The sequence below is a fragment of the Calidris pugnax genome, unplaced genomic scaffold (assembly GCF_001431845.1).
Source record: "Calidris pugnax isolate Ruff unplaced genomic scaffold, ASM143184v1 scaffold12, whole genome shotgun sequence".
NCBI classification, from domain to species: Eukaryota; Metazoa; Chordata; class Aves; order Charadriiformes; family Scolopacidae; genus Calidris; species Calidris pugnax.
The window spans coordinates 956,440-970,977 of NW_015090767.1; the positions used below are offsets into that span (position 1 = coordinate 956,440).

Sequence of the window (14,538 nt, forward strand, 5' to 3'; positions counted from 1 at the left end):
TTATAGTTCAATGTGCAAATATTGTATACGTTACAGAAAAATTACGGATGCTATAGCAGAAATGTTATTCAGTAAAAGCCCGTTTGACGTTCTCCACCCTCTGTCTGAGCTGACTTAAGGAAGTTCAAGGGCCTGTTTGGCTGTTCAGCACCCAGAGGAGGGGGTTAGGAATGGTGTTTCAAATGGAGAAAGAGAATATTTCAGTGCAGGAAATCATAGCAGGAAAAGTATGGTGATTGTTTAAGTGATGGGAAAAAAAGGCTTGCTACAGCAAAATCATTGATTCTTTATTTGTTCTTATATGTTAGAGGAAAAGTTAAGAACTATCTTACAATATGGCAATATGAAATGTATTCCTTCAGATTGCCCAGGAGAGGAATTACATATAATATCTTTTAGATGAGTATTATACTGAGAATGAATTTTCTGTGAACCTAATAACATAGATGTGCTTAGGGATGTAAGAGCTATGGAAATAATATTCAATCTACAGAGCAGAAAATATTCAATATGTCAATTTTAAATTTTTTTTATGATTTTAAAAAAATCCATATGACATTACAAGAATAGTGCAATCCAGCAAAGTATATTAGCAAATAGAACCAGATCAAGTTTATTTACTTGTGCATGGAAAAAAAAAATATTTTCATAAGGAAGAATAAAGACCTTCTCTTTTTCCTAACCTTTTGTTTAAACAGTCCTGAAAACATTCTCTGAATAAAATATATGTGCCACTAGGATTAAACACTTTATCCAAAAAGCTCTATATTAATGTAATTGCCAAGTTTCATCTCATACTGTGTTTACAAGACTTCCTTTTAACAGAGTCTATACCAGTAAAAAAAAGAAAAATCAAGCCCATATGGTAAAATACAGCTAATTTTGGAGTTTGTGAAATATATTGTATAGGCTGCCCTAGATAATGAAATCCTCATTTTGCTCACAGGACACCTGTGATGTACCAGATGGGGATTCTCTGGTAGGTGCTTTGAAACATTTTCCCAAAAGATATACTAAGATATTATTTATTTGTTTGAATGTTTATTTTAAACAAAGAAGTTCCTCGTGCTGATACAGAAGCTTGCATCTCTTTTAGTGCTGATGTTAAGGAATGTATGGGAATGTGTGTCACCTTTGTAATTCTGAAAACTACAAAAACCAGGTGTCATACAATCAAATATTTACTTTACTCCCACCCTAACTCCTGTAAAGCCAGGGACTGAAATCACATGGGAAGTAGTAAAGCTTTCTGGATATTTGATTGCTGCCAGTAAAAATTAACTCTTTCATCAGGTTGTCAAGTTTGTCAAGTTTGCAGTGACACCAAGCTGAGTGGTGCGGTTGACACACCTGAGGGATGGGATGCCAAGAGAGGGACGTTGATCGGCTTGAGAAGTGGGTCTCTGTGAACCTCAAGTTCAACAAGGCCAAGTGCAAGGTCCTGCACCAGGGTTTAAGGTCCCCAATACCAATATAGACCAGGGGATGAATGGGTTGAGAGCTGCCCTGAGGAGAAGGTCTTGGAGAGAGAGGGACGTTGATCGGCTTGAGAAGTGGGTCTCTGTGAACCTCAAGTTCAACAAGGCCAAGTGCAAGGTCCTGCACCAGGGTTTAAGGTCCCCAATACCAATATAGACCAGGGGATGAATGGGTTGAGAGCTGCCCTGAGGAGAAGGTCTTGGAGATACTATTGAAGGAAAAATTGGTCGTGAGCCAGCACTATGTGCTTGCCACCCAGAAGGCCAACTGTATCCTGGGCTGCATCAAAAGAAACATGGCCAGGAGCTTCAGGGAGGTAACGGTCCCCACTCTGCTCTGCTCTTGTGAGACCCCACCTGGAGTACTGTGTCCAGCTCTGGAGTCCTCAGCATAGAAAAGACATGGACCTGTTGGAATAAGTCCAGTGGAGGGCCATAAAGATGCTCAGAGGGCTGGCCATAAAGATACTCAGAGGGCTGGAGCACCTCTCCTATGAGGACTGGCTGAGAGAGTTGGGGTTGTCCAGCCTGGAGAAGGCCCCAGGGAGACCTTATTGCAGCCTTCCAATACCTAAAGTAGGCTACAGGAGAGCTGGGGAGGGGCTCTTTGTCAGGGAATGTAGTGATAGGATGAGGGGTAATGGTTTTAAATTGAAAGAGAGTAGATTAAGATGGGACATAAAGAAGAAATTCTTTACAATGAGGGTGGTAAGACACTGGAACAGTTTGCCCAAAGAAGCTGTGTTCCATCATTGGAAGTGTTCAAGGTCAGGTAGATGGGGCTTTGAGCAACCTGATCGAGTTGAAGGTGTCCCTGCTGACAGTAGCAGCAATGGGTGAGATAGTCTTTGAAGGTCCCTTCCAACTCAAACTGTTCAATGATTCTATGTTTCTAGGAAAACTGTCAGAAAATGTGCCAACTTTGAGGTACTATTTTAAAGTCATGAGATCAAATTTTTAATATGACTGCCATGGGCAAAGATATCCAGCATGATACGCTTCCTCATGAGGTAGGAGATGTAAGCTGTAAAAGTTTCAGTATAATTTCATTACAAATACTAAAGAAGTGCAGGGAAGTACTGAGGCACTGTACTCTGAACAAAGAAGAGACCAGAGGTATATAGGGGAATATATACTATATTTTTACATCACAGATTAATAAAGACTTTCATTCCTTACTCATATATAAGAGAAAGTAATATGTTCGTTTCCTTTTCCTGGGCAGCTGAGAATTGGAATCAAACAATGCCGAACATATTCAGAGGCAAAGTGGGCTATCTTCATATTTGAATTTCTAAAGATTTCATTTATGAATAGATATACATAGATTATTGGACCATTTTGCTTTAGGAGCTCATGAACTGAATTGTACAGAGCAATGGTCAAATTTGCTGTGTACATCAGTAACCAGCCAAAAGTAGAACAGATGAAAGCAAAACATTTGGGAACTGAGATGCACTTTCTCATAGTCTGTAGTACTTAAATTACTGTAATTCTATGTCCCTGTTTTGCCCCTATTCCTGCTTCTTGACATGTGACTGGTTCTAGGGAAAAGCTAGTAAGGCCTATAAATCTCTCTTTTCTAATGGATGAAATTAAAGCCCTGAAAGGATTTTCACGTCAGCCAATATGCAGAATTCAAGGTTCATACTTGCTTTCTGTACATGAAAACTATTGGCATATAAGAGCTGAAAAGGCATGATCATAGATTGTGGTTTACAATATAAAGGTGGTACGTGGCTGCCTTGATGCTTTCCTGGGATTGGCAGGTTGTCTCCAAGGTTTGCCAAAAAGGACTAACTACAAAAGCCATTAGTCTCTGTCTCTTTGAATATGGGAGAAGAGAAGAAAAAATCTCTCTCACACACATCTCTTCCTTCCTGGCTAATTTCAGGAACTGGCACAACAAATGGAAAGTGCTGAGTGACATTTCAGAAGTGGATGAGCTGTCATTTCTACCATGCCTTAAGTACAGCCGGCTCTTACCAGTGCTCCCCAGGCCTTCAGGTCTCCTGCCAGGACTTCACTATTTGTGTTGTGCTCTGCCTCTGAGAGATTTCGGGCCCCAACACTGCACACTCATTGCAGAGACCGCTCCTACTTTATTGGGAAGTGGTGTGGTTTTTTCTTAGGGCTGAATCTTTTTTGTTTTCAAATGGATTTTGGCAAAAAAACCCCTTTTGTTTTGTCATCATTTGTTTCAAATTCTGAAGTTGTGCTTAAAGAGAGTAGGGAAAGGTGATCTGGTGTCTTCTTAATTACTATCCTTTCAAATTCTTGTGAACTCATTAGCAGCTATTGTGATACAAGCTGCACCCATGTCTTTCACCACAATAGGACATGAGTAGCCCAAGGGTGCACAGGATCACGTGAAATAAGGTAGTATTAATGGACCATGAAATTATCTTAAGCAGTAATTTGAGAAGGAGGGAGGGGAGGAATGTTTATTTCCAAAGTTGTCTGTTATCAAGTACAGAAGGAAAAAGTGAAAAGAGAGACCCTCCTATTTCTCTATGAATTTGTATGGCCCTCTTGACTGACCTACCAATTGTACTCACTGGAAAACAGTAGTTTGAAGCACAAGTGGCTTGAGCACTAATGTACATCAGTGTGCATACTTCTAATTGAACGCAATTAGGATTAATATAGGTTACGTAAAAGACAAATTGAACCAATTTGATGCTATTTCCATCATACAAATGACTAAGCACGGAGGAAAACCAAATATACACATGGATATTTTAAATAACAGGAAAAAAGTAATCCAACAATACCAATATGCAAACAATCTTGGTTGTCTGCTTTTATCCTGACACGTAGCATGGTTATGATACTGAAATAGTGTAATTCATATTGTATTTATGAAATTTCTTACCTCAAAGTGGGCAAAATGAGTTCTAAATTTTTGTATAGCACTGCTCCAAGTACAAATACAGTTGATTCATCTAGTTCTGAAAAGAGTAAGGAAAAAAAAAGATTTTTAAGCCCTCTTTCCCAAGATTTCATCAGCATAAAAAACCGTGAATACCATTTACCTTCCAGTAGAAATTTTACTTTAAATAAACCATCATCATTTTGAATCATATCCTGGAAGTCTGTCATGAAGATGTAGTACTGCCAGGAATATATCAGAATAAATCACATTTTCAGAAGATCCATCATTGTTTACTGACATCCATGTTAGTTTATTTACCTTTATATTTAAGTATCCCCAGAGATTGTCTTTAGAGTTTAATGTCTAGAAAGTAAATTCTCCGATGTCAGAGATCTGCTCTGCAACAATACTTTTAAGTTGTAAGCACCCTTTAGTAAAACTCAGGTCACCTATTGGAATGGCCCAGGCTGTTGGAGTGGAGCAGCTTCAGGGGGTTCAGCAGAGCTGTGCAGGTCACCCCACACCACCACAGGCACAATGCCACACACAATCACTAAGCATTGGCTCTTAGGCCTTGAAAATAACATGTAGGATTTCTGCAGCAATTTTTGTTCAAGCTGCTGAAATTAAGCCCCATCACTTCGCTCTGAGAAGCTGTGGGTACTGGATTTCTTTTGATGAATAAAATAACCCCTTCTATATCATACAGTGGTCCTATGAGACAAAGATTCTGAGTTCCCTTGTTAAAGCTAACACAAAATTAACATGCTGATATGCTTTTTTACCTGTTGACACAGAAGTGAAAATATTTTTTGGAATGACAACCCTGTCTTCTGAGTTTCGTGCCCAATCAACCATTCCTTTTCTTCCTTTCATGGGGAAATTGATGTCGGTTAAAACAGATGCAGCAGGGAGCTTCTGAATGCTAGCCACTAGCAAGAGAAATCACAAAATCAAACAAAATTATGTTTCATACTGTAAAGCATCAACCGATGGTAACAGTACAGCAATAACAAAAATGTTTAATAATACATTTCAAGCAACGCAGGAATTTATAGGAAACTAACTGGCACAGAAAGTGTAATGTTCCATTTATTACAAAGTTCTACTATGGATTAATTTTGTGGCATTGATCATATAATTTTTCAGTCAGAGTCTGATTAAGTTTCTTAACAGGGATTATTGAGTGTACTGTCTTATACCCTGAAATTCACACATAAGGACATTATTGTGTCTTCAGAGCAAATTCTAAAATGATCAAATGTGACAATGAAAGGAAGAGGATGCTGCAAATTGCTTTGGGAAACATCACTGCTAGATGCTGGCTAATGAAGCAATCATATATCCCCTATACAGGCACAATTTCAAGATAGACCCCTTACAGAGACTCATATATTAAAAGTCCTCATTGTTTCCACACAACTGAGAATAATGCGGTAAGCCCTTGATTTCTTTTTCTTGAAAGAATAATCCCCATTCTGAATTCTTAATTATCTTTTTTCCAACTAAAAAAAGTCCAGATGCCCAAAGAACATCACTACTACACTCGTAGCATTTACAGAAAGACAGAAGAAATAGGTATCAAATCTAATAATAGGCAGTTTGGAATTTTGTTTACTCATCCTCATTTTCTCTCTGCTTCCTAACTGGGCTATTATCTGGGAATCAGTTTCAGCTTTGCTGTGAAATCTAAGGATGACTCCATGGCAACACTGTCAGCGTCTACTAAGACTCAAAGTACTTTTAAGGAACTAAGAGGGCTGCAAGTTTCTGCCCGCTCAGAGAGATGAGGAACACCACATTTGGAGCACCAGCTCTGTTCTTCATGTGAGCTTTGACAGCCATGGATAGCCATTGTCAGTAGCCATTTCCTCTGCAATGCTCCTTCTACCCAATTTAAGAAGAGGCAAATGTAGCTGGAAGAGTCCAGACACCAGGACTATACTTTGATCTACATAATGATTACACTGCAAGGACTCTGCAAGGGGCTTAAATATAAAGACAGTGGCGGGCAGCTGGAAAAGAAATCAGAACAGCAAAATTAAAGTAGAAAACCATTCGGTGCCTCAAGAGTGGATTTTATTTCAAAGGAAACTGTAATTCAAATCCAAGACAAGAGGAAAATTAGGAAGTTAATAATATAAACACTACAGATGTACTCCTTGATAACTGACTCTTAGTTTCAGATTAGACTGGTTATGTATTATAGATTCACATTAGTGAGGTGGTATTTGAGGTTATTTCAGGCTTTCCATCACAAAACTATCACCAGAACTCTAAAATGTTACAACCCCCTTGGGCTCAAATTGGCTGCCCTAAAGGGATACTTAGTCTTGTGAATTTTCAGGTGGTGTGTGGAGGGAGAAGAGTTCAGGTGTTTCAGAATTACTGGGGCATAAAATGGATGGAGTGTTCTCACGTACAATCAATGGTTATGCAGGATATATTAACATTGTAAAAATGGATTTTTCCCACAGTTCTCAAAATCTAAAAAGAATTTTATTTTCCACACAAATAAAATTAAATCCACACTTATTTCATTTTCAAAATAAACTACAGTCTGTATAAGACTTTTTCTTTTTATTTTATTTGTACAGTATTTATCTGTTTATCTTCCTATCTATCTATCTAATTAGCTAGTGCCTTAATACTTCATCCACGTTTCGGATGACAGGTCCCTTTATTGAAATAGGAAATCAATGTCATTCAGTGGAATTCACTCTGCAAAACTGACAACCATTTTAGGACTGGATAAATAGTGAGGGTATAGGATAGTACCTATCTGGACTCTCTCTATCTCTGTATTTTAAGTAGGGCCATTTATTGTGTTACCTAAGCACTACTTAGAACCAAAGACTCCAAAATATTTGTTAATATTTAGGTGATGAATAACACAAAGCATAAACACGAAACCTAAACATTTGGCTTATGGTTTATATGCAAGAAATATAAGCCATAATATGGTTTATATATTTCTATTCCTGGTTCAGACAAGTTTTTCTTCTACTCGCAGTCAAACAAGCCCATTGCCTAGCTAGACCCTGGAACACAGGAGAAACCCCGCTTTTGGAGAATTCTTTGAGGATTCTTTTGATGCCCATTGCTATAAATTACAAGAAAGTGCTTCAATCACACATCAGAACACATACATATTTGATGACTCCCTGATAATTATTGATTCAGAAAAATCTGATTAAGCAGTCTAGTCTAATCAATTTAGTAATTGCTTTGACGCCGAATGGTTTCATTTTAATATCCTTTACAAATACATCTCCTTATGTCTTTATTTCATTTTCATGCTGCAGTTGCAGACAGCCTGTTCAATAGTGTTTTACTCAAAATTTCAGAATTGGCAACTACTAACTGCTCCTACTCACTGAGTAAAATAAAATATCTTTGGAAATGCTTAACTTCAAACTCATAGGAATGGAGAATTTTCCATGACAATCCAAATAAGCTCATTAAACACAGTAATATGTGAACAATACCTAAGCAGTTTATTTGGAGCAGGCCAAAAGCGGTTAATTAATGTGTCAAGAAAATCCTGAGAGAAATAAAAATACTGTAATTCTTGTATGCTAGTCCTTGTAGATCATGGCCTAAAATAGAGAAGCTGTAATGTATTGCTGTTTCCTAGAACCCTGAATGAGTTTTAAGTTGCCTCGTGCAACTTCCAGTAGCTCTCTGACTGATCTGGGTTGCTAAATAATAGAAAATAAAGCAACCAAATAAGTGCCATGACTCATCTTCCCCTTCTCCTTAGTATCTACCTATTAGCTTCTTGTCTTGAACCAAAACAGGTAAGGTTTCAGAATCAGCCCCTTGAAAAATATTATCAGCTTAGGACAGGAAATGGGATTGACTGAAAGGCACGACAGAAAAATGCCTGGATGTTTGCTCATGGACTAAACACAACTTAAGCTCTCACTGTAGAGATTGAGGTTTTAAAATTACAACACAAGACAAATTAAACAGTTGATCCCTATCTTTATCAAAGGCTGAACCAAAAACTTTAGAAAAGATGTTCAAAATCTGAGTCTGAATTCTGTAGCATTCATGGATTTACAAAAGAGGACACAACACTGACTCTGATTCTCCATTCTTGTAAATGATAACATTCTGTGTTTTTTGAGCTTTACAGCACAGTAACCATGTTGATCCCTAATTTACAATCACTTAGGATACAGAGGAAAGGGAATTAATTGGTTTAAAAGGCATCAGTGCCTTGACTGAATTGGAAAACCAGATACAGAAACCTGTGGGATTAGCATATAATGTCAGTTCCTGCTTAACCCTCCCTGTTAGAGCAAGAAAGTAGAACTCTGAATTTGATTGAATTTCAGTCACAGACAAAAGAGACTAGCTATGCGTATTAGCAGCATCATTTGCTCTTTTCCTGTCCTATTTTGACTTGTCCATTGACAGCATACTAGACATATATTATTCAGCATTTAGTAAACTTGAGTTCATCACAGAAGAGGTTCTGATTTTTCAGACAGAGGATTTTATGCTGCCCTTCTTGGACAGCTACGGATACATTTATCTGGGTAAAATAGTCATGAACAGAACATTGTAACAGATGTTCAGAATAAAAAATATGAAAGGACTTTTCTGCTAAAATTCAGAATACTGAGTATATCTGCAAACATCTCTGTTAAGAAGACCAAATTAGAATCATATTTCTATATTTTAGAATTATTCTGTTTCTCCTAAATGCAAAACCTTTGGGGATTTTTTGTATAGAATAAATCAGTTTATTTAAGTGAGCTTATGTTGGACACATGGGGAACAAAGTCTTGCCTGGCTCAAAAAAGCCAGATAGACGTATTGAAGATGATATTCATAACAGATTTTCTCTATCCACTTAAACCCCATTATTTTTAAAGACAATCTGCACAAACACAAATGGTGAAATCCCCTTTTCCAGGCGACCAATTTGTGGATCTGCAGGTTTGCTATGGAACTCTGCATCTGAGAAGGCTTGATGATCTGGTATCCTTGAATATCCTTCTCTCAGTACAAAGATAAATCCACCTCTTATAACAGAAGGGCTGTGGTGAAGTGACATCCTCTTATATGAACATAAGAGGAACAACCAGGTAATTTTCTCTCTGCAAATAATATTAATGGAATATCCCTGCAGTGAACCATCAATCAAGTGTCAGAAAAACACTCCTAAGAAATTCTATTTTAACATACCTAGTATTTCTTATGTTTATCAACACAGAAACAATGTCTTCATAAATTAGAACCTTCTTACACCCTCCTGCTGCGTGGGCAGGCAAGAGAGGGATGTCCCTAGAAACCTGCTGTGCACTTGCATCCCTGAAGCTCATCAGCCCATAGCAGCTGCCCTCTGACTACTCAAGCTTTGGGCAGAAAGACACACTACTGCTATGGGCAGAAGTAGAAATAGTTATTTCATAGATATTTCAGTAGTCAGGCATGAGTTCTGCATGAGTCCTTCCTTTGGTGTCAAGCAAACTGTGCCTTAAATGGGCTCGCTGTTTTGAAGGTTAAGAACAGTGCTTTACGTTAATTAAGAAGCTATTTTAACAGTGATCTCTGAATATTTCTCTTTTGTATTCCATAGACAATACATAGTATTGTATTGGCAACTACAAAACTACCTGTTACCTTTTTGTTGTAAAATAATACATTTATCAGTGATAAGGAATTAATGAACTCATTTCTACTTTGAACTTGCATGCCCCTCCAGTCCTTTAAACCATATGAAGCACAAGTAAAGACGCAAAAACATCACAGAACTGTATGATGTTTGAATATGTTCCCAAAACCCTTTAAGACATGCCAGCAATATGCTTCCATACCAATAATATGACCAGTATAATATTTAGGATGAGTCAGAAAGCAGCATGGCTTCAGGCAGGATGCATATAATAAACACTCAGATCTCTATATCTCTTCTGCTACTTACATAATTAAAAAAACAGTCATAGGCAGCAGGGAAGTGTTTCCTTTTGGTTTTCTCTACTTCTGTTTTTCAGTACCAAATTCAGTATTTCAGGAAGAACTCAGGAATATAATAATTCCAAAAACTCATGAACTATCACATATGCATTTGCATTCTATTGAGTGGTTTTTGATTGCACATTTGTTATGATAAAAAATATGGTTTGATAAAATTAAAATAAGTAAATAATAAGATTTAAATTCTTATTTTTCCAAACGTTTCCTTGTTCCGGGTATAGAAATAAACATGGAAAATAAAAAGTTAAAAGCTCAAACACTAATTAGAGCATTAACGACTGTTGGTACGGACAATAAAAGCTTTCTCAAAAGAAAAGAAAAGAAAAGAAAAGAAAAGAAAAGAAAAGAAAAGAAAAGAAAAGAAAAGAAAAGAAAAGAAAAGAAAAGAAAAGAAAAGAAAAGAAAAGAAAAGAAAAGAAAAGAAAAGAAAAGAAAAGAAAAGAAAAGAAAAGAAAAGAAAAGAAAAAAAAAAAAATATTTTCATAAGGAAGAATAAAGACCTTCTCTTTTTCCTAACCTTTTGTTTAAACAGTCCTGAAAACATTCTCTGAATAAAATATATGTGCCACTAGGTTTAAACACTTTATCCAAAAAGCTCTATATTAATGTAATTGCCAAGTTTCATCTCATACTGTGTTTACAAGACTTCCTTTTAACAGAGTCTATACCAGTAAAAAAAAGAAAAATCAAGCCCATATGGTAAAATACAGCTAATTTTGGAGTTTGTGAAATATATTGTATAGGCTGCCCTAGATAATGAAATCCTCATTTTGCTCACAGGACACCTGTGATGTACCAGATGGGGATTCTCTGGTAGGTGCTTTGAAACATTTTCCCAAAAGATATACTAAGATATTATTTATTTGTTTGAATGTTTATTTTAAACAAAGAAGTTCCTCGTGCTGATACAGAAGCTTGCATCTCTTTTAGTGCTGATGTTAAGGAATGTATGGGAATGTGTGTCACCTTTGTAATTCTGAAAACTACAAAAACCAGGTGTCATACAATCAAATATTTACTTTACTCCCACCCTAACTCCTGTAAAGCCAGGGACTGAAATCACATGGGAAGTAGTAAAGCTTTCTGGATATTTGATTGCTGCCAGTAAAAATTAACTCTTTCATCAGGTTGTCAAGTTTGTCAAGTTTGCAGTGACACCAAGCTGAGTGGTGCGGTTGACACACCTGAGGGATGGGATGCCAAGAGAGGGACGTTGATCGGCTTGAGAAGTGGGTCTCTGTGAACCTCAAGTTCAACAAGGCCAAGTGCAAGGTCCTGCACCAGGGTTTAAGGTCCCCAATACCAATATAGACCAGGGGATGAATGGGTTGAGAGCTGCCCTGAGGAGAAGGTCTTGGAGATACTATTGAAGGAAAAATTGGTCGTGAGCCAGCACTATGTGCTTGCCACCCAGAAGGCCAACTGTATCCTGGGCTGCATCAAAAGAAACATGGCCAGGAGCTTCAGGGAGGTAACGGTCCCCACTCTGCTCTGCTCTTGTGAGACCCCACCTGGAGTACTGTGTCCAGCTCTGGAGTCCTCAGCATAGAAAAGACATGGACCTGTTGGAATAAGTCCAGTGGAGGGCCATAAAGATGCTCAGAGGGCTGGCCATAAAGATACTCAGAGGGCTGGAGCACCTCTCCTATGAGGACTGGCTGAGAGAGTTGGGGTTGTCCAGCCTGGAGAAGGCCCCAGGGAGACCTTATTGCAGCCTTCCAATACCTAAAGTAGGCTACAGGAGAGCTGGGGAGGGGCTCTTTGTCAGGGAATGTAGTGATAGGATGAGGGGTAATGGTTTTAAATTGAAAGAGAGTAGATTAAGATGGGACATAAAGAAGAAATTCTTTACAATGAGGGTGGTAAGACACTGGAACAGTTTGCCCAAAGAAGCTGTGTTCCATCATTGGAAGTGTTCAAGGTCAGGTAGATGGGGCTTTGAGCAACCTGATCGAGTTGAAGGTGTCCCTGCTGACAGTAGCAGCAATGGGTGAGATAGTCTTTGAAGGTCCCTTCCAACTCAAACTGTTCAATGATTCTATGTTTCTAGGAAAACTGTCAGAAAATGTGCCAACTTTGAGGTACTATTTTAAAGTCATGAGATCAAATTTTTAATATGACTGCCATGGGCAAAGATATCCAGCATGATACGCTTCCTCATGAGGTAGGAGATGTAAGCTGTAAAAGTTTCAGTATAATTTCATTACAAATACTAAAGAAGTGCAGGGAAGTACTGAGGCACTGTACTCTGAACAAAGAAGAGACCAGAGGTATATAGGGGAATATATACTATATTTTTACATCACAGATTAATAAAGACTTTCATTCCTTACTCATATATAAGAGAAAGTAATATGTTCGTTTCCTTTTCCTGGGCAGCTGAGAATTGGAATCAAACAATGCCGAACATATTCAGAGGCAAAGTGGGCTATCTTCATATTTGAATTTCTAAAGATTTCATTTATGAATAGATATACATAGATTATTGGACCATTTTGCTTTAGGAGCTCATGAACTGAATTGTACAGAGCAATGGTCAAATTTGCTGTGTACATCAGTAACCAGCCAAAAGTAGAACAGATGAAAGCAAAACATTTGGGAACTGAGATGCACTTTCTCATAGTCTGTAGTACTTAAATTACTGTAATTCTATGTCCCTGTTTTGCCCCTATTCCTGCTTCTTGACATGTGACTGGTTCTAGGGAAAAGCTAGTAAGGCCTATAAATCTCTCTTTTCTAATGGATGAAATTAAAGCCCTGAAAGGATTTTCACGTCAGCCAATATGCAGAATTCAAGGTTCATACTTGCTTTCTGTACATGAAAACTATTGGCATATAAGAGCTGAAAAGGCATGATCATAGATTGTGGTTTACAATATAAAGGTGGTACGTGGCTGCCTTGATGCTTTCCTGGGATTGGCAGGTTGTCTCCAAGGTTTGCCAAAAAGGACTAACTACAAAAGCCATTAGTCTCTGTCTCTTTGAATATGGGAGAAGAGAAGAAAAAATCTCTCTCACACACATCTCTTCCTTCCTGGCTAATTTCAGGAACTGGCACAACAAATGGAAAGTGCTGAGTGACATTTCAGAAGTGGATGAGCTGTCATTTCTACCATGCCTTAAGTACAGCCGGCTCTTACCAGTGCTCCCCAGGCCTTCAGGTCTCCTGCCAGGACTTCACTATTTGTGTTGTGCTCTGCCTCTGAGAGATTTCGGGCCCCAACACTGCACACTCATTGCAGAGACCGCTCCTACTTTATTGGGAAGTGGTGTGGTTTTTTCTTAGGGCTGAATCTTTTTTGTTTTCAAATGGATTTTGGCAAAAAAACCCCTTTTGTTTTGTCATCATTTGTTTCAAATTCTGAAGTTGTGCTTAAAGAGAGTAGGGAAAGGTGATCTGGTGTCTTCTTAATTACTATCCTTTCAAATTCTTGTGAACTCATTAGCAGCTATTGTGATACAAGCTGCACCCATGTCTTTCACCACAATAGGACATGAGTAGCCCAAGGGTGCACAGGATCACGTGAAATAAGGTAGTATTAATGGACCATGAAATTATCTTAAGCAGTAATTTGAGAAGGAGGGAGGGGAGGAATGTTTATTTCCAAAGTTGTCTGTTATCAAGTACAGAAGGAAAAAGTGAAAAGAGAGACCCTCCTATTTCTCTATGAATTTGTATGGCCCTCTTGACTGACCTACCAATTGTACTCACTGGAAAACAGTAGTTTGAAGCACAAGTGGCTTGAGCACTAATGTACATCAGTGTGCATACTTCTAATTGAACGCAATTAGGATTAATATAGGTTACGTAAAAGACAAATTGAACCAATTTGATGCTATTTCCATCATACAAATGACTAAGCACGGAGGAAAACCAAATATACACATGGATATTTTAAATAACAGGAAAAAAGTAATCCAACAATACCAATATGCAAACAATCTTGGTTGTCTGCTTTTATCCTGACACGTAGCATGGTTATGATACTGAAATAGTGTAATTCATATTGTATTTATGAAATTTCTTACCTCAAAGTGGGCAAAATGAGTTCTAAATTTTTGTATAGCACTGCTCCAAGTACAAATACAGTTGATTCATCTAGTTCTGAAAAGAGTAAGGAAAAAAAAAGATTTTTAAGCCCTCTTTCCCAAGATTTCATCAGCATAAAAAACCGTGAATACCATTTACCTTCC

At 37.9% G+C, this 14,538-nt stretch overlaps 1 protein-coding gene across 1 annotated transcript in view; it reads right to left on the reverse strand.

Annotated features, from left to right (window-relative positions):
• The window catches only part of ADGRB3 (adhesion G protein-coupled receptor B3), a 450,308-nt gene that overhangs the window by 184,893 nt on the left and 250,877 nt on the right, over window positions 1–14,538 (reverse strand). The window contains exon 14 of the mRNA XM_014937019.1: window positions 14,374–14,449. Within this exon, the coding sequence (XP_014792505.1) occupies window positions 14,374–14,449 (76 nt within the window). The remainder of the gene's footprint in view (window positions 1–14,373; window positions 14,450–14,538) is intronic.